The sequence below is a fragment of the Alligator mississippiensis genome, chromosome 7 (assembly GCF_030867095.1).
Source record: "Alligator mississippiensis isolate rAllMis1 chromosome 7, rAllMis1, whole genome shotgun sequence".
Lineage (NCBI taxonomy): Eukaryota > Metazoa > Chordata > Crocodylia > Alligatoridae > Alligator > Alligator mississippiensis.
In genome coordinates, this window is record NC_081830.1 from 14,309,711 (window position 1) to 14,336,788 (window position 27,078).

The window sequence follows — 27,078 nt, forward strand, 5'->3', positions numbered from 1 at the left end:
GAGAGCTAGAGAGAGGAGCGCCTGGGAGCGAAAGCGTTTGTTATTTTCTTTTTGTTGTTAAAATCGCTGCAGCGTACTTTGTTTTCTTCCCAGTGCTGGAAAAGGGGCGAGATGCGTCCTCGTAGCCTTCTCCTCCCACCTCCATACCTAGGGGGACGGATTTCCAGGCCTTTTGGTCTTGGGGAGCATTAGGCCCCCTCTCTAATAATTTTGGGCACACAGCCTCCCTGTAGTTTGTGGTACAGGCCTTAGGCCCCCTCTTTTTGGGGTCCTTTGGGCACTTGGTAGCTCGATTGCAGTTCCTGCCCTCCTTGAGAGACAGCCACGTGTTCCCCAGCTGAGTCCCTGGGGACGAGTACCCTGGCACTTGGCCAGCCCTTGCTCTGCGCCCCCGCCCCCGGCCTGCAGCCTGTAAGCAGGGTCCAGGCCCCCTTGCTTCTCCGGGTTGGGTCTCGTCCCACTCGGTGAGGTTGGCCACAGATGATCCCCACAGACTGCAGGGAAGGTTGCAGGCTTGTGGAGGAAACTGGGTGCGCTGGGACCCCTGACGCTTCGTGACCTTCCTGTAACTCGGGTCCAGGTCTCTGCTCTGCTGCTCCTGGCACCATTGAGATGGTCTCCTCTCACACCCTGTAAACAGGGCTGCGCCCCGCCCAACCCCTCTGACCTTGTGGGAGGAGGCCTCCTTTAGCCCTTTGGGCTCTGTGCCCATCATGATAGGTGGCTGAAGCCATAACCTTTGTGTCCCCAGACACAGGGCTGCTTTGAGCCCTGATTGAGACCACCTGAGGCACCCGTCAGCTGGCATTCAGGGCTTTACAGGTTTTCTCTGGGCTTCATGCCCCGCAGCCAGCTGTGTGCAGCGAGCACCGCCCTGTAAGCAGGGTTGCCGGTGTCTGTGGCCACCTTCATGGTGCCGTCCTAGCACTTCTGTCCAGAGTCCTGGCCCATTGCGCTCTGCTCCTGGCTGGCCCAGATGTCGGCAGCCCAGACCACAGACATCTGACGTCCCCCATCTCCACGGATAGAGGACAGATCGGCACCAGATTCAGGTATGGCTTAAAGTGGGAGAGAAGTTGCAGCCCATAGACGTGTTTTTCAACATGGCGAGTTAAATGCAGTGTCTGCCTGTGTTTACTATAGGCCCTGATAGGAGCAGCTGGAAAGATGGCGCACAAGCAGGAGTCAGCGGACAAGGAGGGAGGAAAACCATGCAAAGGTAAGGGAGTTCTGATGCGGCCCCTTTTTTTCTTCATTTATTTTTGGTCCCTTTGCCAAGCCATAGGCCTTGGGATTGGGGGGGCCTTGGAAGTCTGGTTTGTTGGCACCTTCTTAGGAGCAGGATTCGTATCTTAGCTCCTGATGTTGTCATACGCGGATAAGTTTTAGGTGAAGTACTGAGGATCTTGTAAACCAGAGGCATGTCATGTCCGCTTTGCTTTTCCAAGGCAGCAAGCTCTTTAGGACACTGGGCGTTGTGAGCTTGCTGTCACTTGGGTTCGGTCTGGTAGCTGAAAGCGGGCAGTCGTTCCTTCCCCCACTCACTGCTGTTACCTGGGGTTTGGTTACGTCCCCAACTTGAATGCAGGTGTTTTGAATGTTTTTTTGGTCCTTTCAGGGGTTTGACTTTGCTGTCGAGGAAGTTGTAGTTTCTGCCCATTGTCCTCCACGTGTGCGGATGCTTGTTTCCTTGAACCGCACCGCCTGAGCAACCAGCGTTTGGTCAGCCTTGTGCCATGGCAGCTGGTGTTTGCGGGGAGCGGGGGGGCACCATCCTGTAAGTAGGATTGCAGGTGCCTTGTGCTGTGCCAGTCTTGTGATGTGGTACGAGTTGGGCCTGTCGGCTTGTGGCCCATGGCTTTCCATTTCCAGCTGAGCTAGTCTTTGGGAGCTGAACAAGGAGATTCCTTCTCACCCCGCTGTCAAACAGAAGACGGCTGCACAGGGGTGGCAGGGAAGGACCAAACAGACATTACAACTCCCTGTCTCAGTCTCTGACCCCATGCTTTACACCCAGACTGTGTCTCTGTTTCTTTGTCGGGGGTGAGTCCTTATTTCTTTGCTTTTTCCTTTTTGCAGGTGCCAGATGGACGAGCAGCGGGCGAACCACACCAGGGCGGAAAGCCAGGAAAATGGGATGCGAAGGGAAAGGACTCTGGACAGAGTGATCTCCCTGCCTTTAAGTATCAGTCATGTATTAGTCAAATTTTGTCTGCATGAGCTCTCTGTAACGCAGTAACGAGCTTGTGCGTTTGATCCTGTTGCGCTTGTGCGGCAGTTGGGTGGAAGTGGACAACCCTGTAAGCAAGGCGTGTGTCACCGCCACCTCCTTTGTAAAGAGTGTGGATCTAGTCAGTGGTCTTGCGCAGTGGGGCTGCCCTGTAAGCGGGGCCCGGGCCAGCTGCCAGACATGACTGCCAGGGGAGCAGCCTCCTGTGAGTAGGGTGCATGGTGCGTCTTACCGTGTAAGAATGACAGGCAGTTTGAATGTTCCTAGCATTGGACGTCCTGTAATTGGGAGTCAAAGTCCACTGCTGTTCCCAGCCAGTCGGAGAGGAGCCCCTGTAAGCAGGATGGACATAGCCTCTTTCCACTGGCATAGACAGCCGGAGCAGTCTGCAGCGCTGTGCTGCAGGGCAGCCTCGCATACTGGAGCCGAGTCTCGTGGGGTGACGGCAAACTCCTTAGACCCCAGAGCTTGATGACCTTCCCGTGGTCTGGGTTGAAGCCTGTGGCCTCCTCTCTGATCCTTGTGTCCAGGCACCTGTCCTTTTTCATGCATCTATGCCTGGCACTCCACATCCAGACAGCTGGGCCACCCTGTAAGGAGGGTGCGAGTCCCACGTTTCTTGGTGGAGGGCTAAATTGTGCAGAGCTGTGCACCACCCTGTAAACAGGGCCCAGGTCTCTATGTGCCTTTGGGCACAGCCCTGTCCTTTGCCAGGCCTGACCGCCCCCTCTGTAAGCAGGGCTGTGGGCCTTTCCCTTTTGCCTGTTTTGGGCAGTGTGGCAAGTGAGACGGACCATGCCCTGTAACGAGGGTGTGAGTCCCGTGTCTCTTGGTGGACGGCTAGATTGCGCAGAGCAGTGGACCACCCTGTAAGCAGGGTCCAGGTCTCAATGTGCCTTTGGGGACAGCTCCGTCTTTTGGCTGGCTGTGGCCCTCCTTGTAACCAGGGCTATGGGCCTTTCCCTTTTGCCCCTCTTGGGCAGTGTGGCTAGTCACACGGACTGTGCCCTGTAATGAGGGTACGAGTCCTGTGCATCCTGTTGGACACTTAGGTTCTGCAGAGCTGTGGCCTGCCCTGTAAGCAGGGTTCAGGTCTCTACATGCCTTTGGGGACAGTCCTGTCTTTTGCCAGGCCTGACGGCCCCTCCTGTAAGCAGGGCTGTGGTCCTCTCCCTTTTGCCCGCCGTGGGCAGCCTGACTAGCCAGGCGGGCCGGGCCCTGTAACGAGGGCGCCGGTCTCAGCCTTGTCGCCCCCTGGGAGCGGAGGAGGATTTTCAGTGTAAGGCTCGAGGTCAAGCAGTTTGCAGCATCGAGCTCCTTTCCAGCCTGGGAACACTTTTTACCCTTGTGAGAGTGTGGAGAACGAGAGAGAGGAGCGCCTGGGAGTGAAAGCGTTTGTTATTTTCTTTTTGTTGTTAAAATCGCTGCAGCGTACTTTGTTTTCTTCCCAGTGCTGGAAAAGGGGCGAGATGCGTCCTCGTAGCCTTCTCCTCCCACCTCCATACCTAGGGGGACGGATATCCAGGCCTTTTGGTCTCAGGGAGCATTAGGCCCCCTCTCTAATACTTTTGGGCACATGGCCTCCCTGTAGTTCGGGGTACAGGCCTTAGGCCCCCTCTTTTTGGGGTCCTTTGGGCACTTGGTAGCTCGATTGCAGTTCCTGCCCTCCTTGAGAGACAGCCACGTGTTCCCCAGCCGAGTCCCTGGGGACGAGTGCCCTGGCACTTGGCCAGCCCTTGCTCTGCGCCCCCGCCCCCGGCCTGCAGCCTGTAAGCAGGGTCCAGGCCCCCTTGCTTCTCCGGGTTGGGTCTCGTCCCACTCGGTGAGGTTGGCCACAGATGATCCCCACAGACTGCAGGGAAGGTTGCAGGCTTGTGGAGGATACTGGGTGCACTGGGACCCGTGAGGCTTTGTGACCTTCCTGTAACTCGGGTCCAGGTCTCTGCTCTGCTGCTCCTGGCACCATTGAGATGGTCTCCTCTCGCACCCTGTAAACAGGGCTGTGCCCCCCCAACCCCTCTGACCTTGCAGGAGGAGGCCTCCTTTAGCCCTTTGGGCTCTGTAGCAGCCACGTTGGGTGGCTGAAGTAATGGCCTTTGTGTCCCCAGACACGAGGCTGCTTTGAGCCCTGATTGGGGCACCCGTCAGCTGGCATTCAGGGCTTTACAGGTTTTCTCTGGGCTTCATGCCCCGCAGCCAGCTGTGTGCAGGGAGCACCGCCCTGTAAGCAGGGTTGCCGGTGTCTGTGGTAACCTTCATGGTGCCGTCCTAGCACTTCTGTCCAGAGTCCTGGCCCTTCGCGCTCTGCTCCTGGCTGGCCCAGGTGTCGGCAGCCCAGACCACAGATGTCTGCCTTCCCCACTTTCCACGGATAGAGGACAGTGGCCACAGGCCCAGGTAAGGATAAGAGAGGGAGAGAAATTGGGGCCTGCAGACCCATCTTCCATCGTGCTGATTGACACCCCGTTTCTGTCTTGTCCTTTTTGCCTCTAGAGGAAGAAGCAGAGAAGACAACAGACAAATAGCAGTTAACCTGTAACCAGGACAGAAAACAGTGCCAGCCCACCGGGAGACAGAGGTGAGAGAGTTTGGGTAAAGACTTGGGGTATGTGAGCCGTGGAAAGCTTGGAGTGCCAGGACGTCCAGGGTCTGTTGGCTTCTAAGCAAGGCACAGGTCTCCTGCCCTGCTTTCTCCAAATCTTAGGCTACTTTGTGCGGTTGGGCAGAGGGGTTACCTAGGGATTGCAGGGAGGCTGCAGGAACCCCTTCACAGCAGGGCTGAAAAGAGAGAAGCTGCAGCTGCTCGATATGCACTCAGGCTGCATTGAATTCCCCCTGCACCACCAAGTCTTTCCAGCACTGCAAGGACAAAGACTGGGACAGGGTGGAGGACTGGGACTGGGACTGGGTGAGGTGGGAGGAAAGCCAGCTAGGGAAAAGGGTGCGAAGGAAAGGGACTCTGGACACAGTGACCGCCCTGCCACTAGCTCGCAGTCACGTAAGAGCCAAAATGTGGCTGAGGGAGCCTTGGAGCAGTGGGACCTCCCTGTAAGCAGGAAGCCGGTCACACCCTGCTTCTTTCAAAAGGTCACCAAGCTCAAGAGTATAATGGGCACCGTGAGCTACGTTCGTGTATATTTTTAGTGGTGTGTGCAGTTCATTGCCAGCCAACTCCACTTCTGTCTTGTGTACTATTGCAGGTCCCTGAAGAGCAGCTGGAGAAGAAGGAACAGAAAGCAGGACAAGAAAGCTCAGAAACAACAAGTGTGGGTTGGTGTGGGCAGGAGGAAGAGAGGCACATGTTTAATATATGCTTAGATAAGTACAGATGGAGACTGTCATGTGCATCTCTACACTTTCAAACACTCAGTAGGAGCAAGCTGCTGCATTCTTCAAGTTGCACCATGGACTCGGTCTTGGGTTGGCCCTATTTGTAGGCAGTGAGGTTGAGGCATTGTGCGTATTTGGTTGGCCGCGATTTGTAGGCAGCGAGGTTGAGGCGTTGTGCGTATTTGGTTGGCTGCGATTTGTAGGCAGTGAGGTTGAGGCGTTGTGCGTATTTGGTTGGCCGCGATTTGTAGGCAGTGAGGTCGAGGCGTTGTGCGTATTTGGTTGGCCGCGATTTGTAGGCAGTGAGGTTGAGGAGGTGTGCTAGTTGTGCGTATTGATATGTGGCGGTCTAGGTTTTTGCAGGTTGTTTGCTGTTGCTAGTTTAGGAGTTGATCAAAATAGATGTGACCGAAGGTAGCGTGTAGGGTTTTCTGGGTTGGGTTGTCAGTGTTGGTGTGGAAATGCAGGTGTGCGCTCAGTTCGGTTAATGGCTTGGCGGTAGCTTGCTTTAGCCGTAGGTTGTGGGGCCAGTTTGAGGCTGTTTGTGGTGCAATTTGGTTGCGTCTGTAAATTGAAGCTCCATGCGTGTTTGAAAGGGTTCATCTCCATCCCCATACATGAAGATCTGTGTCCAAATGATCCTAGCGGTAGTTGGCGTGCTTAGTGTCAAACCGGATGTGCACAATCGAAGAATAAACAGTATAAAAAACCTTTTCACCTTGTGCCTGGTGCTCTTCTACACTGAGAGGACTTGGCCATTACCCTTTCCTGTTGTGAGCTGGCTGGAGGAATAATAAACTTTTTCATTTTGTCTACCGATCTGATCTGTCTTGTTGAATAAAAATATGTCCTGTTCTGATTTAAAAATGGTCAAATAATATGACAGGTGATGCCTAGTCACCAATTGACAACTGTAAATGCACTGTAGGAAATCAGTCCTGATTTATTTGAGAAAATAAAAAGTAATGTACGGTGAAATTGTGGTGCTTGGGTGCGATCTGTTGAAGTTCAGCTGTCCCTTGTCTCCAAAGAAAAAAATGGTCCCAATAAAAAGAAAATGCTTAGAAAACTGTGTGAGCTTCTTGGTGTTCTTTTAGTCCATTTGCTTCAGACCATTTTCTCTGAATGCCTTGAGTACACGTCCTGCTCTTTATTTCTAATGGCATGGTGTGGGTGCTTTTCAATACAGAACAAAATGGGCCTGAGGATGCATCTTAAGGACCAAGGTCCCAGCTCTCCCTGAGCTACCAACTAACTGGCTGGGTTTGGATTATGCTGCCGTAGGATGCTAAGGCAGAGATGCAGCTGCCAAGCAGGCACTGGGGGTTTGTAGGGCTCAGCATCCTCCACAGCTATGACCTGCACTTGGGGCATGATCAGTCCTGGCTCTGTGGGATGGGGGGTGGTGCAGTATCCCTTTTGGGATGTTTCCTTAAGGACAAGAAGGGAGTGAGGCAAGGAGCAGTTCAGTGCTGTTACCTTCAAAAACTGCTTCTGCAACATGCCCCAGGACTGGATGCACAGGGTATTGAAGGGGTGATAGTCTAACAGGGTGCTGTGCCCCCTTTTAGGACCACTGGGACTGAGGACTATTGGGGCAAGGACATGGCCTAGAGATGTCTGGGTCTCTGCCAGTGCAGAGTTCACAACTCCCCCAAGCTCAGCCCCTCCAACACCAAGGCTGTGGGCGGCTACTAGTCCCCTCCAGCTGGGCTCAGAACGCCTCCTACTCTTGTCGAGGGTGAGGGGTGCAGGGCCAGCCACAGTGCCGCAGGCCGGGAGCCCCAATCCCTGCTGCAAGCATTCAGCCCAGTGCAAACCATCAGTGCTGCGTTCTCTACTGGTGCCATGGGCAGGGTGCTTCGATTTGGGGGCTCAGGCCAAGCTGTGACCCGGCAGCGGCCAGGTGAGACATCAACACCGGAAAGGCTCTGGGTCGGGATCGGTGCTGCTGAAGCTCTGTGCGAGCCCCCCAGAACCAGGCTCAGCTGCACCCTGACATCAAGGTGAGCTTTGCCCCCGAGTGAGTCCAATCCTGTGCGCTGAGCGGGAGAAGGGCTTGCAGCAATTTCTGCTGGTTTCATATGAGCTGCACAGCTGCAGTTTGGGTCTAGGGGATGCCCAGCAGGAGGAAGGGAAGTGCTGGGGGCCCCCAAGAGCTGGTAGCTAACTGGGTTTGCATCCGGCCAAGCAGGACACTTGTGGTCAGAGCCAAAGAGGGACAACGGCTCTTTCAGAGGCTTGTAACCGTGCTGGTTGGATACAGCTGGCTCTGGTTAGGAGCAAGGGCTTTGAGGGGCTCTGCATTTGGGCTGATGCACTTCCCTGCCTCTCCTTTGCTGCATTCATCAGTGAAGTTGCCGTCTTCCTGCTCCTCTGCTAGACCCGCCAACAGCACAGGAGACAGGAAACAAGGTAAAAAATTGGGGGAACCATGAAATAAATCCTCACAAACTAGCCAAGGTTTCCAGTTCCATTTTATTTAGTGCTGGAGGATGCCACTGTCCTGGAGCAAATTCCACGTGATAGCAAATAAGAGTATTTTCTGGGCCTGATTCGGAGCGGACCAGTGGAGTTCAAACAGCTGCGAGTCATTCTGGCCTCGTGGTATGAAAGATGGGGGTGGGAGATATTGGGGAAAGCGGAGAGCATCTTCCAGAGGGTGCATGTGGCCTCTTGACTCAGCGCCTCTGGCCACAGCAATGGAAGAGTCAGGGAGCCCTGCGAGTAAAGAACTGGCCCCAGAGACCCGCTCACCATGCAAGGGTGGGATTTGAACCCATGACACCCAGCTGATCATGTGCAGACTGAAAGAAAATTAAATAGGAACCAAGGAAATACAACACTCTCCACACTGAGGCTTATAAATGAGTTGAAGACAGAGGTGCATATTTAATTCTGGGTACAGTGGGCTGCATCCCCACTGATAATTGTGTCTCCTACAGATCTCCTTTGGAAACCAGATATCCACATGCATCCAACCGCTGAAAAGTAAATGTAAAGCTGATTAGGAAATGGAATAGACATCTCACTGTAAATTCCAGTATTTCAAACTTTGTTTCCAGGTTGATGGGAGAGGAAAGGTTAAAATACTAATGAGACTTACTTTTCATTCAGAAAGGTAGGACAAAATGCCAATAGAAAAAGAACTACAAAAACCAGAACTCGTGGTTCCAAAATGAAACCTTTTATTAGACCAACTGGAAAATGGTAAGAAAATCGTCCTTTTCTGCAGGCTTTTGGGATCAAAGTCCCTTTGTCAGGCTCCGGGAAACGTGTAGATGGTACAAGAAAATGGAAAAAAAAAACTTTCATGAAAAGCAACTTTTCTTTCACACTTCAATGTGCTCCAAGCCCCGCCCCCCCCCCTTTTTCTTTAACTCTATCATTTGGACGGGCCCAAATAAGCAGTTTCATCATTATCAATAAGGGTTGTCTATTTTTTTTTTGTTGCTTTTCTGTTGAATCAGATGAACGCAAGGCGCTTGGACTCTTGCAGTCCTTTCTAGCTACTGAACGAGCTTCACCAGGAGCGATGAAGATCTCCCCAGGCCTGTCCAGCGCATCACCTGGTGCTTATGGGACTTCTCCAGGCACTTGGAGTTGTGGGTTCGTCTGCCCCTTCCCTGGTGGAGTCTGGGGCCAGAAGGAAGGAAATAAAGACTCCTTTCTGGAGGCTCCCGCTCCCAGGGTAACACCCTGCTCTTCAGGCTGCTCTGTACATGGTTTCATGCTTTTCTCCAAGTTCACATCAAAATGTTCCTGCAGTCTTGACATACATGGACGTGTTCAGCTAGACACAGAGGTTTCAAATGACATTCGATCATACATGTGCAAGGAAATAGGTGGACCATCAGAGCAATATTTATCTACTTTTTTTAAAGTCACAGAAGAGTTTCAACTTTTTATCACATAACTCAGTAATAGCATCTACATAATTATAAAAAAAAATGTGTTTCATTTCCTTTCATTACTAATGGACCTCCAAACAGCTGTATAAGAGTTGTTAACACGTATACAACCAATTTCTATGCAATACACAATAAATATGTTTTTTTACAGTACGCAGAATTTGCTCAGTGGAATCATCTGATCTTTGTTAAGCAGGGAGCTGATGGTCATGGTTGCCTTGAAACAATCTATGAACAAAAGATTTATCCTTCAATCCTGCTATTAGATCTGCAAGTCAAGGCATCTGAATTTCTCTGGGGCCTCTAGACATGATTCCAGCTGCAGCATTGCTTTCCCTACGCGATGGAGACATCATGCCATGTGTGCGGCTACAGGTGCATCAAGCAGGCTGTCAGGAGCACCGCTGGAAGAATTATCTGGCTAACGTCTTGGGCACTATACTGGCTGCATAGCAAATTTCAAGGAAAGGTAGATTTCCAAGAAAAGAAGTGCATGGGGGTGAGAAGGCTCTGGTCAGCAAAAATTGTGAGCAGGAGGAGGGCGCTCCTAGCCAGGATGGCAAGATACAAGAGAAAAAACAATACAAAGAACAGGGGTTGTGTCCACACAGATTTCAGCGCTTTTTTAAGGGAATTGTGAGCATTCATATATGACTAAATGTTTTCAAATATTTATTTGCTACTTTCTTTATTGGCAGGGGGAAGGGGGATAGTTTGAGAAAGTTCCCACAAAATAAAACAGTTTTCCCTTTATTCCACAAGCAAGATACAAGAGAAAAAGCAATACAAAGAACAGGAGCTGTGTCCGAGTTACATTGTCAAGAAACATCCCTTTGTTCCCTAAAATATCCACTTTAAAAATAACATGGCGGGGTTCAATTCTAAGAGACTGCAGTGTCCACACAGATTTCAGCGCTTTTTTAAGGGAATTGTGAGCATTCATATGCAGCTAAATGTTTTCAAATATCTATTTGCTACTGTCTTTATTGGCAGGGGGAAGGGGGATAGTTTGAAAAAGTTCCCACAAAATAAAACAGTTTTCCCTCTATTCCACAAGCTCGCTTCCAAAAATTATTTGTTAGATGCGAGTTCTTCTTGCACAAGCAAATCCATCACCAACATCTGGAAACAGAGAAGATCTCAACATCACATAAAATCAACAAGATCCCTCTGTCAGCTTGCCCTCCTACATGGATAGACTTTATCCTAGTTGAAGAGTTGCAACTCCTAAGCAAGCCACATGAAAGCCATGGCAGTAGATTCAGTTTTTCCATTCATGCAAGTGAAAACAAAACTTAGGCAGAGATTGCCAAGTAAAATCCACACTGAAACCCTGTTCAGACACCCACATGTTCAAGGCTCGACATACAATCGAACTCGCACTCGTTTTCCCCCCCCCCCCAAGCACTCTTCCACCTTCTTGGTAACAGAAGCTAAAAATTACAAAGTGAAATGTAAAGGATGGGCTCCCGTCCTGAGTTCCAGGTCCCATCTGTCTGGTATCCGTCAGAAAGAAAAGAAAGGTCTCACTTTCCTTCGAACTGAATCAGTTATGTGAAAGAGCAAGATCTCCTGGAATGCAATGCATCAGGGACATTAGAATTAGTGATCTGGAGTTTGACAATAATAGTATTGTTTTGAAAGGGAGTTAACAATCATAATTACAGTTATAACTGCACAGGAAATGTGTGTAACAGTCCTTATGAAGTCCCTAGTCATTGGAGAGGGCGATTTTATTCAGAGTTAAGGCCCCAACAGAAACACACTTGAAATGTCGAACTCCCTTTGTCCTGAAATGTAAGAGAATCATGTCACTGGAAACCAAATCAGATCTCTGAATGCGAAAGCACCCAGGGTAGTTTCTAGTTCACCTATCGGGTGCCTAGTCTATCTAATGTGCCTGGGACAAAGTACAGACAGTCAAAAAGCCCAAGGCCAAATCCATTCAATCTTTGCAAGTTAGTCTAAGATTGACCTGGTAAGCAAGACAATTAAGTCTGCATCCATCCAGTTTCATCTTAAATTGGGTTCAGCCATGCTGAAAGCAGCTGATGTGCACTGAACATCTACCGAGTTACAGATCTGAACCAGTTTCTGATCACGTATACCGGTTTGTGTGCAACTTTTGTCCCTAGCCTGGGTGTCTAAGTATGATTCTAAGACATCCTCCTCAAGTACCTGATAAGCCATATTACATGGGTTTTTTTGTGACTCAGTCTTCCAGTCAAATGGTACTCTGTGACCAAAAACACATGAGGAGGAGGAAGCGTCACTCACCTTTTGCAATTGCTGTTTTTTCAGGGACTCGGGCAGGCTGAACTAGAATCTACGTATGGAGGTGAAGTAATGGCCACTTTTCTCAATGTTTCAGCGTGAAATGTCATCAACTTTGCACAGGACCAACTGGGTTGCCTACATGGGCACCTAAGGCCAAAAATGCCACTTATGTGCAAGCTGGCATGCTGTACCTGGGGTGTGTGGACGACTATGCATGACTATATACTCACAAACTGGGCATATGAACCAGCAACAAAACGTGTGCAAGAGCCCCCATCATTACACTTAAATACTTGAGTGGCTAGGGCACTTACAAGGGCAGCCAGAGATCTTGGGTCCTCCTCAAGAAGAGGGTGTTCGGATCTGGGCATCACTGACCCCCTACAACAGTAGTCTAACCACTACACCAAGGGCCAGACACTGTCCAGCCCTTTCCCCAGTACTCCTTTTTAAATATGGCCCCTTGGGCAGCCATGTAGGAAATACCTCGAGTAAGAAGAAAGAGAACAAGCCAGAGTGCGTGATCTGGAGAGATGGCCGCTAGCCTGAGTGGGGAAGGCCCTAGATTATAGCTGACAACTTTGCTCCAACTGAGGTGGAAGCTTTATCCCATATTGTGCCCGCTATCCATCTTTATCAATCACTGTATTAGCAGCTCATCTTGAAAAGTAGCATTGGGAATGGCTTTTATAATAGTTATAGTAGTGCAATGAGAGACTGGTGAAACCAGGGTCCAAATCCCCCATGACCAAGGAAGGCCTAGAAACCAGGAACTCAAGCTCCCTGTATGAGTGCCAGAGCCTCTCCTCTACGGACTCAAAGACAGACAAGTGTCTGAAGCCGTTATGCGTGCACAAGGGGTGTGCACATAGGCCTGAGCTACTCTTGCACCTGTCCAATCTGCACCACTATTTGGCCATGCATGGAGAGCTACACATCCACGAATAAATGCCAACCTGTGTCTGAGCAGCATTTTTTGCCCTTAGACAGCCCCATCTGTCATTTATATCACCAAATCAGGTTGCCTACATACCCAGGAAGGGAAAAGAAGTTCACCCTCAGTGACTGTAGTTGAGCTAGTCTTTTGTGCACTCTTTTTTCTACTCATCATTATTTGTCATATTAATCACAAAAATTCCAACATCGTATTCAATGTGATTACTCCATTCATTTCCTTCTTTGTTTTTTCCTTTCCTTTTTTCTCACCCTCTTTTCTATATTTATAACTCAGGAAATCAGGAAGCATGTATAGTTTTAGTAGGAGCACTTCATTTAACAACTGATCAGGCTTCCTGTTAGAGAGGGCTCCTAAAAAGGTTAGCTTTCTGCCAGAAAAAGGAGGAGAAAGAAAAGGGCAACCAAGGGGCAATTACAAACATGCAGTAACCTGCCACAATGACACTTGCGTGGTTGTTGTATGATCTCTGGGAGGCGGTAGTACACGCCATTCCTTTTTGACTCCTAAATTCAGTTTAATTGTTTGAAATGTTTAAAGATAACCAATCTTGTACTCAGAAAAAAGGTCTGGCCGGGGGGGGGGGGGGCACAATTCACTCCTCATGCGCAGTTCAAAGACTGAAACCCTGCTCCAAAAACGAGGCTCAACTCCAAAATAATTATATTGTCATGTATGACACCTCTACAATGGCTTAGTGATTAGAGAAACAGCAACCATCAAGGGATGTTTTCATTTCCTCAAAACCAATCATGACATACTTGAGAAAACAAGTATTAGCATTAGAGATCAACGGAAATATTTCATTTGGTTACACACAAAAATAACCAGTTAGGCAACCCAAAAACCTTGGGTTGGCCCCATAGTGGTACCATACACAGTGTAGACCTCCTGTTAAGTTTGAATCCTTTTATCCTGCATCACAGTCATTTTAGCAGGCCTTTAATGGTGTTAAGTTAGGTTGAGTCAGCATAAGGAAGACTAACTGAGCTGGCCGTTCCCAAAATGTTCTCTCACCTGTGCCTCACAGTTTTCCATACTACTTCCCTTACTGATACTATTTTAAGGCTTCAGATGGGAAAATGAAATAGCAATATTTGGAAAAAGTTTAACTTGTATCCAGTGACCTGGGCTGAAGGTGTCAGAACATGTTAGATCAATCTAAAGTGGCTATGTACTGGTCCTATTCAATTTTCTCTAACCTTCTTCTAAGGGCTATTGGTAAGTACCTTAGGAGGAAAGGCTCAAGAGAACATTTTGCCACATCCTAGGGATGCTTTAAGTTTAAAACACATGCCATCTGGGCTCCATAGGCAGCCATTATGTTCCAGCACCTTACGGATCAAGTATCTGTGCCCCAGAGTCATGTGGTAGTGTATATAGATGTGTGGCAAAGTGGGAGTGCCTAGCTAGCCACAGGGCTAGTTTCCCACCTGCCTCTGGGCACGCTGCCCACCTGTCTCACCCGCCATGCCTTGTTGCTAATTAATTAAATCCTTAATTAACGTAGGAGGCTGCCCTGGCCTACCCTACATTGATGCCATATGGCCCAACTGAAGGTGAAGGCTGGGGCTTAGGCACGCCTACTCACCTCCCCAGTGAAGGGCAACTAGCCTGGTATCTCCTGGGGGCTCCCACACCACTCAGAGCCCCACCAGGCCACCCACACCCGGCAGGGTGCAGTTTAAGATCACACCCAGGACCAGGAGCCTCCAAACCATCCCCTACAGCTCCTCCCTTATCTCCAAGATGCTCCAAGCAGCCTTGCAGCCAGGCAATGTTACTGCCTTGCCTGCTGGCAGCAAACTGCCCTGTTTATATAGGCAGCCAAGGATCTAAAATGGCTGCCACAATTAAGCACCTGCTGGCTGCTTGGCTCGGCCCTTAAAGTGGCAGGCACCCAGTGTCCTACCACAAGATGATGTCACAGAATCATGGAGTCATAGAAAGTTAGAGTTGGCAGGGACCTCAGGAGGTCACATCTAGTCCAACCCCCTGCTCAAAGCAGCACCAGCCTGCTCCGTCCGAAGGAGTTTGCACTTGTCCTTGTTGAACCTCATGAGATTTCTTTTGGTCCAATCCTCCAATTGCTCTAGTTCACTCTGAACACTAGCACTACACTGCAGCGTGTCTACTGCTCCCCGCAGCACGGTGTCCTCTGCAAACTTGCTGTGGGTGCATTTTATGCCATCTTCCCAGTCGTCAATCATGATATTGAACAAAACTGGTTCAAGGCCCAACATCTGGGGAACTCCACTTGATACTGGCTGCCAGCTACATTGAGCCATTGATTATTACTCCTTCACCTGAACCATACAGCCAGTTTTCTATCCACCTCACAGTCCAATCATCCAGGCCCTACTTTTTAACCCCAAACAGAGAAAGAAACAGTCACATTCTCCACTAGGGATTAAAGGAGATATAGGAGGTATGTAAAAGATGTTGCAACAGTGCAGTAACAAATGACAGGATCAGCATCAAAGCTAAAATTCAACAGATACAAATACAATAACTAGGGCAGAGCAGCATTTAGAGACCAACTAGCTCAGGGAGACACAAGCTTAAAATTAGATACAGAAGCTATTTAAAACTAAAGGAACACAACTGGCATTGGTTCAATTAATTTGTATTAATAACACAGTTGATTGTTTCTATAAAGTTGTTCCATAGAAGCACAGTCACTGGAGAATAACTGACATCTTTGTCACAATAAACCACTTCTATCTCACCAGTTTCCACAAAGCTGCTTTGATGTCCTTGTTTCTCATGCTGTAGATGACCGGATTCATCATTGGAGGGATCATGGAATAGAGAACAGACAGCATGAGGTCCAGAGCTGATGGGGACCCAGATGTGGGCTTCATATAAGCAATCATACTAGTGCTAACCATCAAGGCGACAACAATGAGGTGGGGAAGACAGGTGGAAACCGCTTTATGCCGGCCCTGCTCAGAGGGGATTCTCAGTACAGTAGTGAATATCTGAATATAAGACACAAATATAAACGCAATGCAAACAAGACCTAAACATGCACTAAAAATAAGAATCTGAATTTCACTACTAAACACCTCTGAGAAAGAGATCCTAAGGAGCTGAGGGATTTCACAGAAGAACTGGTTGACGATGTTGGAGTGGCAGAAGGGCAGCCTAAAGGTGTTCCCCGTGTGCAGGGCAGAGTACAGAAGAACAGCGCTCCAGGCCGTGGCTGCCATTTGCAGACAAGCGTTCCTGTTCATCACTGTCGCGTAGTGCAGTGGTTTGCAGATGGCGATGTATCGGTCGTAAGCCATGACGGTGAGGATGGCGAGGTCTGCTGGAATGAAAAAGGCAACAAAAAAAACTTGGGTGACACATCCAGAATAGGAAATCAGCCTGGTGTTCAGTATGGCATTGGCCATGGATTTGGGGACAATGACAGAAATGGATCCGATGTCGAGGATGGACAGATTGAGGAGGAAGAAGTACATCGGGGTGTGGAGGTGGCTGTCAATGGCTATGAGCATGATAACAAGGAGATTGCCAACCAGGGCTGCCAGGTATATTATTAGAAAAGTGGCCAAGTGCAAGATGTGCAATCCCAGGGCATCGGAGAACCCCAGCAGTAGGAACTCAGTCACGGCGGTGCAATTGGACGTCATCATCCACAGTGCCTTTTGGGATGCCTGTGGAGGGAAAGGGAATGACTGTGGTGAGGACACAAGCAGACAAGAGAATAACCCCAGCTTTCCTGTCCACAGTCATGCATGTCTTATTTTTTTTAATAGTGCCACTTGATTTTCAGTTGAAAGGCAGTTTGGGCGGGGGGGGGGGAGGTTAAATGAAAAATTAAGGCCCCTAAAGTAACAAAATTGTTAAGAAACTGTTTTTGTCACTTCCGAATATTGTGGCATTTCATCCAAAAGTGGGCAGCAAAGTTATTTTGCCAGTGCTGTTGTGGAGACCCTGTCACTGGCACCGACTAGAGCGGACACATTTCTCATGTCTGTGAAAATGCAGAATTTGTCAGTGCACTGGCATAAGCTGGCATAAACTTTCACACTGGCATTGGTCAGTGCACTGACACACTGGCATAAACTGTCACACTGGCATTGGTCAGTGCACTGACACACTGTCACACTGGCATAAACTGGCCTAGGTCCTCCGCAGTCCAAGGAGCTGTCAGTCGCCATCAGGTTCAGGTCCGATCCATGAGAAAGCTTCGGAAAAGAGAACAATTACAAGCCCATTTCATGAATGCTGGTGCCTGAGTCTGACCCACAAGGAGCTGCTCATGAAGGTATGAAGTCAAAAAGGCCACGCCATTGTATTTCCATTTTCCTAGACACATATAGTATGGACACAGCCAATGTCTTAAGCTCTGAGTCATCTGGGAAGATTTCACACAGCTTTGTTCACGTCCTGCCAGCCACTTGATTGCAAACCAGTCTCACAAATATGTATATGCATGGGCTATCAAGACCCCAGTTTTGCTTCAAGTATTGTAACTCATCTATTTAAAAAAAAAATTGATCATGATTGATCATCTGAAAAGATCATCTTTTCTTTATTTGCTGAAGCTGAAATCCCTCTGTGGGCAAGAAACTAAATTATCCTTAGTACTTCTGGGATTATTGATAAAAAGGAAGACATGTTAGCAGGGCTGCTCCAAGCCCAGGGACGTTGAGATGCAGATGAGAGCTCTAATTCTGCACCCTTCTGCAAAGGCATTGCCTGGGGCTCCTGCCCTGGTCGCTCACCTCAGTTATACTAGTGTAGAAAATGGAAAATCTGCATTTTTTTTTAAACATATTTACTTGTCTGACAAACTGAAGAAATTTTATTACATGGAGAATAAGACTCTCAAACAATTCTTAATTGTAATTTATATTTCTGTTCCAAATGTTCCTCTGCCTCAATACCCAAACTTTGTTGAATTGAATATTTTACTTACTGTGCTCATCTTAATGGTTTTGTCTTCGGTTTCCTACATTAGATCCTTGAACGCCAGGACGGTTTGGTTACTGACTGTCTTCTACTGTATCTAATCCCTTGTCCCCCTATCACTGCACTATCGAGATGCCAGGGGCATGGGTTTCGCAGTCATCCACCCCTCACTCCACGAGAGAACGGAGAGGGGGAGATCGAAATGATTTCTCTCTGAGAAAGAGCTCTGGGTGTAGCTCACATGGAGCCTTGCTGGAATAAAAGGACCGAAGCATCAGCGCAGTGTTTTCTCTATGCATCTTTCCTAAGAGCTCATGGGACTCGGTCCCTAGAGCCTTGCACAGCTCACAAGCAGAGGCCAGGGACAAACACCCCTGGATTCACTGATTAGACACGGATTCACCGAGTCACTGGAATAGACTCCCCCCGAGGTGGTGCAAGCACCAGCTCTGATCACCTTTAAGAAACATTTGGATGCTTACCAAGCTGGGATCCTTTGCCCCTACCTTTGCCCCTTGGGCAAGGGGCTGGACCCAATGATCTGACAAGGTCCCTTCCAGCCCTAACGTCTATGAAATCTGTAATTTTGAAGCCAAGAAAGACTGTCATGATTCTCTCATTTGACCTATTGCTGATCACACGTCAGAGGACTTCACTCTGGCTTCTAACTTAGGCCGTTTCTATCCGTGGGCCAATGTTTCTGGGCTTTGCTAATAGCCGCATGGGGCTGGTAAGGATTTTTCCTCCCTCCCGTTGCTACAAGTGTCGAGCTTCACCTCACCCCACAGCCCTGCTTTTCTCACAAGCAGTCAGTACTGGCTGCTAATTGGCAGTATTTAGCCACACCTAAAAGGTCTACCCTCCCTGCCCCTGGGCCACTCATAGTCATGCCAGTCACCACGTTTGGGAGCAGGAGGGCATTTTACTGCAGAGTGGCATGGGTGGAGACTTGTGGGGAGATGGGGGTCCTTGCTCTGTACTACAGGGCATGCCTGCTTTATGTGCATCTCCTGAAGGTGTTTTAAACCCCTTGCAGCAGCTGGACACGGACAGTCTTCATCTCCCTCTTTTACCTGTGGCAGATTTCAGTGGTTATAGTGTCTGTGGGCAATATACATTGTAGTGGTGTGACAGGGTGTCTGCATGGTTTTAAAACCAGTTTAAATAAGGTTACATATGTGATAGTTTGGATAGGGAAGATGCTGCCTTGAGCAGGAGGCTGGACCACCCTCCAGAGCTGCTTCCAGTCCTACATTTGTGCTACTCTGTGATTTATCACATTTGACTTGTACATGGGACCATCCCTGGGTCTATTGTCCAATGTGGACTCTAACTAAGACGTCTCCTGGGAGTGAGATGGTGTTCATCTTTCCAGTTCTCTTTGCTTTTTCTTCCTAAGGATTATAATGGAGGAGAGCCCACAAGCCCAGGAGGATGCAGGTGTGGAAAGAGAGGGTACAATGGCATGGCAGCATGTGGTAGACAAGCAGATGAGGGTGGCACAAAATGACTGGAGCTGGGGGGAAAGGTGGGATGATGTCCATTTACATGGTACTATGGGAGATGTGAAGGAATGGGGTCAAGGGCTGGGGGAAGCAGGACAGAGGGGAGAAGAGAAGGGGGGAAGCGAGTGAATCCAAAACACCAGTAAAAGTAGGTTTAGATTGGGTATCAGGACCCTCCACTCAGGGTCAGATGAATCCCTGTATTTGGGATCAGGGAGTAATTTCAATTTATGGTCAGATGGCGAGGACCATGGCAGGGTTTCCCATCCTCCAATGGAAGGGGGTTGCTGTGCACTTTTAGTAACATTTTAGACAGGTTTTGCCTTTGGATAGCAATGGTCCTTCTTCAAGCAGAGGGTTGGAGTAGATGACATCCAGGGGCCCCTTCTAGCTCTATTTTTCTCTGATTGTAGGGGAACTCAGGAGGGCCATCTCCTTCTCCAGCTTCCAACACCTGCGGTTTGGGCACTTTCTACAACTACACGTTTAGGACTGCCACCTCTCCATTCAAACACCTGAGGAAGCCTGTTTCTTTGCACAGCTCTGCACATCAGCCAACCCCCTCTGCACCCTCAGGTGCATTTGTTTCTGGCCCCATGGACTTGTACAGGTCCAGCTTTTCTAAATAGACCCTCAACTGAACTTTTGCCAGTATTGGCTGCTCATCTTCTCCCTCAAAATGTGCTGCCAAGTGCAACAGTCTGGGGGCTGACCTTGCGTGTGAAGACTGAAGTCAAAAAAGGCGTTGAGCACTTCAGCCATTTCCACATCATCAGTCACTCTGTTGCTTCCACCACTCAACAGGGCACCAACGCTTTCCCTGATCTTCCTCTGGTTGCTGACATACTTGTCAAAATTCATCTTGTTTCCTTCCTCATCCCTGGCTACCTGCAACTCCAACAGCACTTTGCCCTTCCTGATTTCATCCCAGCTGGAATGAGTAATACTCTTACCCTCCTCCCTTGCCATTTCTCCACATTTCCACTTCTTTTACGTTTGTTTTTGGGTTTTAGTCCTGGATATTTGGAAAAGGGCAGGGATAGTGCCCATCTTTAAGAAAGGGAAGAAGAAGGATCTGGGGAACTACAGAACAGTTGTCCTCACCTCATTCCTGGAGAAATCATGGAGTGGGTCCTCCAGAAATCTGTTTGGAAGCACTTGGAGGAGACAAAGGTAATGAGGAACAGTCAGCATGGAGTCACTAAGGGCAAATCATGCCTGACCAATCTGAGGGAAGAGATGACTGCCCCTATGGATGTAGGGAGAGCTCTGAATGCTCTATACCTGGACTTCAGCAAGCCTTTGGATACAGTCTCCAACAATATTGTTACAAGCAAGCCAAGGAAGTATGGATTGAATGGACTGTGAGGTGGATTGAAAATGGCTGATTGGTTCAGCTCAGAGGGTAGGAATCAATGGGTCACTGTCTAGGTGACAGGTGATATCCAGTGGACTGTCCCTAGGGTTGGGCCTGGGGCCTATTTCAATATTTTCATCAAAGACCTGAAAGATGTGATGGAGTCACTCCTCATCAAGTTTGAAGGTGACACCAAGCTGGGGGGAGTAGTAGATATGCTGGAGGGTAGGGCTAGGATTCAGAGACACCTCAACAAACTGGATGATTGGACCAAAAGAAATATCATGAGGTTCAGTAAGGACAAGTGCATAGAAAGACAACGTAGACAATTACACTTAGAAGGAATTTAAGGAGGTCTTCTAGTTCAACCCCTTGCTGAAAGAAGGACCATCTCCAATTGGATCGTGCCAACCATGACTTTGTCCATCCAGGTGTTAAAAACCTTCAAGGTTGGCAATTCCACAGCCTCTCTCCATTTCAGCTCTCAATAGGATTTCCCTTTCTTCTATTTCTTGTATGTAAACTACATTGCCAAAACTAGCTGCAAATTGCCCAAATTGGACGAGGGGGTGGAAAGCACGCTCTCCAAGTTTGCTGATGACACTAAGATGTGGGGCGAGGTGGACACACTTCGAAGGGAGAGAGAGGCTGCAACTAGATTTAGACAGACTACAAAAGTGGGCAGGTGAGAATAGGATGGGGTTCAACGTAGACACATGCAGGGTGCTGCACCTGGGGAGAAAGGAGTCCACAGCATACACACAGGCTGGGGAATTTCCTTCTTGAAAGCACAGAGGTGGAAAGGGATCTTGGAGTCATTATTGACTCCAAGACGAACATGAGCCACCGATGCCAGACCACAGCCAGCAAGGACAGCCATACCTTGTCATGCATCCAAAGGTGCATCTCAAGCCGGTCCAGAGAGGGGATGCTCCCCCTCTATGCGCCTTTGGTCAGGCCACAGGTGGAGTACTGCGTCCAGTACTGGGCGCCATACTTCAGGCCAGCCTGGAGAGGGTTCAGAGGAGGGCCACCCACTTGGTGAGAGGGCAGCAGGACAGGCCCTACGAGGAGAGGCTGAGGGACCTGAACCTGTTCAGCCTCAGCAAGAGGAGGCCGAGGGGGCACCTGGTGGCTGCCTACAAGCTCATCAGGGGGGATCAACAGCAAATAGGCAGAGCCCTGTTCTCCCCAGCACCACCTGAGTTGACGAGGAACAATGGTCATAAGCTGATGGAAAACAGGTTTAGGTTGGAGATCAAAAGGGTGGTCACAATCTGGAACCAACTTCCCAGGGAAGTGGTCCTCGCCCCTACCTTGGACAAATTCAAGAGGAGGTTGGATGATGACCTGTCTGGGGTCTTGTGAACCCAGCATTCATTCCTGCCTGTGGCAGGGTGTCAGGCGAGATGATCTGTTCAGGTCCCTCCTGACCCGAGCTACTAGGAAACTGAAACTGTGTGTCCATATCAGTCAAAACAATCCAATTCCTTACTCTGAAAATTGCCCTTTTGAGTGTCAATTCTGGACAGCTTTCTAAATTGCTAGCAGTATTGTCTTGGAGGAGAAACTTTTTATTCTACTTTTTTTTTTTGGTAGAAACTCTTTTTTCACTGGGGAATGTTGATTATTCTATCTGATTTGAAAGCAAAACACAGTTCATATTTTGCAGGATTTGGGGTGGAACAGCAATCCCAATTTCCATGGAGTTGTACAGTACCAGATTCAGGTCTCCACTGAGTTTGCTGCTTCATCATTTCTAAGAAAGGCCATGCTCCTGGAATTAGTGGACTTCATAGGATAGGCTGCTTGTTGGAAGGGATAATGGATTGAGGGACTGGCGGCTCGAAAGCCATTTTGGCTTGACATAGTTAAATCACCTCCCAAAATCCCCAGGCTCACCTATCTACTGTTTCAGGGGGTGAAATAGAAAGCAACCTAAATCCAGCATCACGACAGTCATGATTTGTATAGAAGCTCAAGTGAGAAGACACTTAGAAGAAATCATTTCCAACCCTTCAGCATGGTGTGGAAGACCATTAGCTCCCTTGCAAAACCTGTACAAGGAAATCATGATTAAGACTCCCAGCACCAGTGTGCTCACTGACACATCCTATCTAAAAACTATTATCAATCCACTTTAAACCTTCTCCGACCCTCCTTCCAGATCCCAGATAGGCGAACCTCAAGAAAATATTGTAACACAAAAAGGAGAAAGATCTCACGATATTCTCCAAGAGGGATTTTTTGAGATACAGAAGTTATGTACAAGCTGTTGCAACAGTGCAGTAACAAATGACACTATCAGCATCAAAGCTGAATTTCAACAGACACCAAGACAGTAACTAGGGCTGAGCAGCATCTTACAGACTAACTAGTTCAGGGAGACATAAGCTTCAAATTAAATACAGAGATTATTTTATATAGTGTAGTGCTAAAGCAACAAAATGGGAATCGGTGGAATTAATTTGTAATAATAACACAGTTGGTTGTTTCTATAAAGATGTTCAGTGGAACCACAGTCACTAGAGAATAACTGACATCTTTGTTGGAATAAACCACCTCCATCGCACCAGTTTCCACAGAGCTGCTTTGATGTCCTTGTTTCTCATGCTGTAGATGACCGGATTCATCATTGGTGGGATCATGGAATAGAGAACAGACACCACGAGGTCCAGAGCTGATGGGGACCCAGATGTGGGCTTCATATGGGCAATCGTCCCAGTGCTAACCAGCAAGGTGACAACAAAGATGTGGGGAAGGCAGGTGGAAACTGCTTTATGCCGGCCCTGCTCAGAGGGGATTCTCAGTACAGTAGTGAATATCTGAATATAAGACACAAATATAAACGCGATGCAAACAAGACCTAAACATACACCAAAGATAAGGATCTGAATTTCACTGGTAAACACCTCCGAGCCAGAGATCCTAAGGAGCTGGGGGACTTCACAGAAGAACTGGTTGACGATGTTGGAGTGGCAGAAGGGCAGCCTAAAGGTGTTCCCCGTGTGCAGGGCAGAGTACAGAAGAGCAGTGCTCCAGCCCATGGCTGCCATTCGCAGACAAGCTCTCCTGTTCATCACTGTCTCATAGTGCAGTGGTTTGCAGATGGCGATGTATCGGTCGTAAGCCATGATGGTGAGGATGGCGAGGTCTGCTGGAAGGAAGAAGAGGAAGAAAAACACTTGGGTGACACATCCAGAATAGGAAATCAGCCTGGTGTTCAGTATGGCATTGGCCATGGATTTGGGGACAATGACAGAGATGGATCCGATGTCGAGGATGGACAGATTGAGGAGGAAGAAGTACATCGGGGTGTGGAGGTGGCTGTCCACGGCTATGAGCGTGATAACAAGGAGATTGCCAATCAGGGCTGCCAGGTATATTGTTAGAAAAGTGACCAAGTGCAAGACGTGCAATCCCAGGGCATCGGAGAACCCCAGGAGTAGGAACTCAGTCACCGCGGTGCAATTGGACGTCATCATCCACTTTGCCACTTTGGATGCCTGTGGAGGGAAAGGGAATGACTGTGTCAGGAGAAGAGGAAGAAAGACAAATAAACCCATATTTCTTATGCATAATTGTCTATGACTTGATTTTTTTAGAGTTCTGCTTTATTTTCAGTTCAAAGGGAGTTATGTGATAACAATCAGGGTTCCCAAAGTGACAAAGTTTTTCATGATACTTTAAAAAAAAAAATCAGATTATAGAGACATTGCAGCCAAAAAGCAAACAGGTAAAATATTTTATCAGAGCTTTTGTAGACACCTTGTATGAGCACTAGTGAGTGTCAGTGACATTTCCCACGTCTGTGAAAATGGAGTAGTTGTCAGTGGATTATCACACTGACATAAACCGCTCCAGCTCCTTTCTAGTCCAAGGGGCCATGTCAGTTCACGTGAGGTGAAGGTCCATTGCAAGTCCATGTGATGTGGGAAAAGGGAATAATTACAACCCCAGATCCTATCATTATATGAATGTCGGTGCCTGAATCTTACCCATGGGCAGCTGAGCATTTAATTATGAAATCAAAAAGGTCATCCCATAGTATTTCCATTTTCCTAGGGACATAGAGCCTAGACACAGCCAGCATCTTATGGTCTAAGTCATCTGGAAAGATTGCAATCAAATGGCTGGCAGGATGTGCACAAGGCTGTGTGTTCAAACTGGCTTCAAGTTTCAGAAATATATATAAGCATGGGCTGTCAAAATCCCTGCATGGTCTCTATATTTTATAAGTCAGGTATTTCAAATTTATTTGACCTTTTCTTTATTAGTTTATTCTGAAAATCTTCAGTGGCCAGCAAAGTAGATGACTCTTGGCACTTCAGGGGTTACTGATAAAGAGGGAGACATGCTAGCAGGGCAGCTCCACGCCCAGGGCAGGTTGTGATGCACAGGGCATGGCTGCTGTCCTGCTTCCCCGCTCACATACATTACTGTAGAAATGGGAAACATTTCAGGACAGAAGTCTGCTATTTTTCATGAGACTAGTTCTTTGCTTACTTTTTCTAAGAACTGTAGAGATGTTATCAAATGGAGAATAAAGTTCTGAAATGATTTTAAATAATTCATTATAATTTCTATAAAAGATCTTCTCTATTAAAATCCAAACATTATGGAGTTGAATAAATTACTTACTGTGTTTGTTTTAATGATTTTGTCTTCAGTTTCCCACATTAAATCCTAGGGCAGCTTGATTACTGACCATTTAACTCCTGCCTCCAATCTCTCGCCCCCCATCACTGTGCTATCTAGATGCCAGGGATACACAGTTCTTGGCGGCGTGCACTCCTCGCTGAGAAGGACAACTGAGAGGAGTTGATGCAAAACGATGAGTCCCTGAAGAAGAGCTGGGCGTCCAGCTGCCTTGAAGCTGTACGGTAATGAAGGGACTGAAGTCGCAGTCAGTGAGTTGTCTATGTGTATGTTGGGAGGTCTTGTGGGACTGTTTCCCTAGAGCCCTGCACAGCTCAGAAGCAGAGCCCAGGGGCAAACACGCGGGATTCACAGATATTGAAGCCAGAAGGACTGTCTTTAGTCTCCCATTGGACCTAGCGCTGACCACATGTCAGAGGATCTCGCTGTGGCTTGTAACAGGCTGCATCTATCAGTGGGCCAATGTGGCTAGGCTTTGCAACATTGGGTTGGGAATAATTTTTCCCCTCTCCTGTTGCTAACAGTGTCAGGACCCCCCTCTCCTGACAACCCTGCCTTCCTCAGCAGCATGGGGTGTGGGCTGCAGCCCAGCATAAAGGGTTTTCCGTGTCCGCCCAGGGACCTGCCAATCACCACATTTGGGAGCAGGAAGGAAGTTTACTGTAGAGACACATGGGTAGAGACTTATGGGGGATGAGGGTCCTTTCTCTGTAATGGGGTGGAGTGGGCTGGTGGCTTATTTCTATATCTTGAATGTGATTAAAAACACTTGCAGGAGCAGGATGCTGACAGTCTTCATCTCCCTCTTTTCCCTGCAGGAAATTTTGGTAGTTTTAGTGACTGTGGGCAATATCCCTTCTAGTGGTGTGACAGGGTGTCTGCATCGTTTTAGAAACAGTTTAAACAAGGTTTCATAAGGGATAGCTTGCATAGGTAAGATGATGCATTGACTAGGGGGCTGACCTCCAGAGCTGCTTCCAGTCCTACTTTTGTATTAGTCTGTTATTTATCACACTTGCTTTGTACATGGGACCGTCCACTGCTCAGCTCCCAGGTTTGGACTCTAACTAAGACTTCCCTAGGAAGTGAGATGGTGTTCCTCTTTAGAGACCCGTCTGCTCTTTCTTCCTAAGTACTGCCACGGAGGAGAGCACACCAGCCTAGGTGGGTGCATGGGTAGAAAGAGAGGGACCAAGGACATGGGAGCAAGTGGTAGATGAACAGATGAGGCTGACACATACTGACCTTAGCTTGGGGGAAAAGTGCAATGATGTCCACATACATGTTAACATTGGAGATGTGAAGAAATGGGGGCAAGGGCCAGAGGGAAGCAGGACAAAGGGGAGTAGATACGGGGAGAAGAGAGAAAATCCAAAACACCAATAAAGTAGGTTCAGATTCGTTATCAGGAGAATGTCTTCACTGATGGACCAATGGGGCAGTGGACTAGACTGATTAAGGATGTTGTACAATCTCAATCATTGGAGGTGTTCAAGGGGATGGATTAGCATTGGTCAGGCATTATCTAGGAATTGCTACATCCATGTTTGTCTCTGGTTATTTCCAATTCCTCTGGTCTTTGCTGTTTTCTGCCCGAGATAAGGAAGGATTTTCTCCCCACTCTTTTTGCTACATGTGTCATGGGGTGGGGGGTTTCTTCTACCTTTAGAAGCATTGGGTGGTAACTGAAATCAAAGTTTGGGATTTTGACTGATATGCCAAAGCTCCTGTCAGACTAAACCCCCAAGATCATGAGCTAGACAGTCTGCCCCACCAGTCTAGGTCAGACAAAACCCCACAATTGGGATCAGGAAGGAATTTCAACTCATGGTTACATAGGTAAGAACCAGGTTTCCCCCCACCCCCAACCCCTTCCTCCACGTCTATCTGGCATCCAGTATCAAGTGGAGTGGCTACAGGGTTTGGGTCCA

General features: G+C 48.3%; 1 protein-coding gene and 1 long non-coding RNA gene across 2 annotated transcripts; one reads left to right on the plus strand and one right to left on the minus strand.

Moving 5' to 3' along the window:
* The first annotated feature begins 227 nt into the window (after positions 1-227).
* LOC132251380 (uncharacterized) lies at positions 228-6,394 on the plus strand. Its single transcript, XR_009463351.1, has 5 exons — positions 228-1,052; positions 1,144-1,219; positions 2,080-4,627; positions 4,724-4,808; positions 5,431-6,394. It is a non-coding gene; the product is annotated as an uncharacterized LOC132251380 (long non-coding RNA).
* A 9,110-nt stretch (positions 6,395-15,504) lies between these two features.
* Positions 15,505-15,957, minus strand: LOC132251668 (olfactory receptor 14A16-like; the record flags this gene model as incomplete). Its single annotated transcript, XM_059731619.1, has 1 exon — positions 15,505-15,957. A coding segment is annotated over one exon (453 nt), but the record flags the coding sequence as incomplete, so codon positions are not given.
* Positions 15,958-27,078: the final 11,121 nt, after the last annotated feature.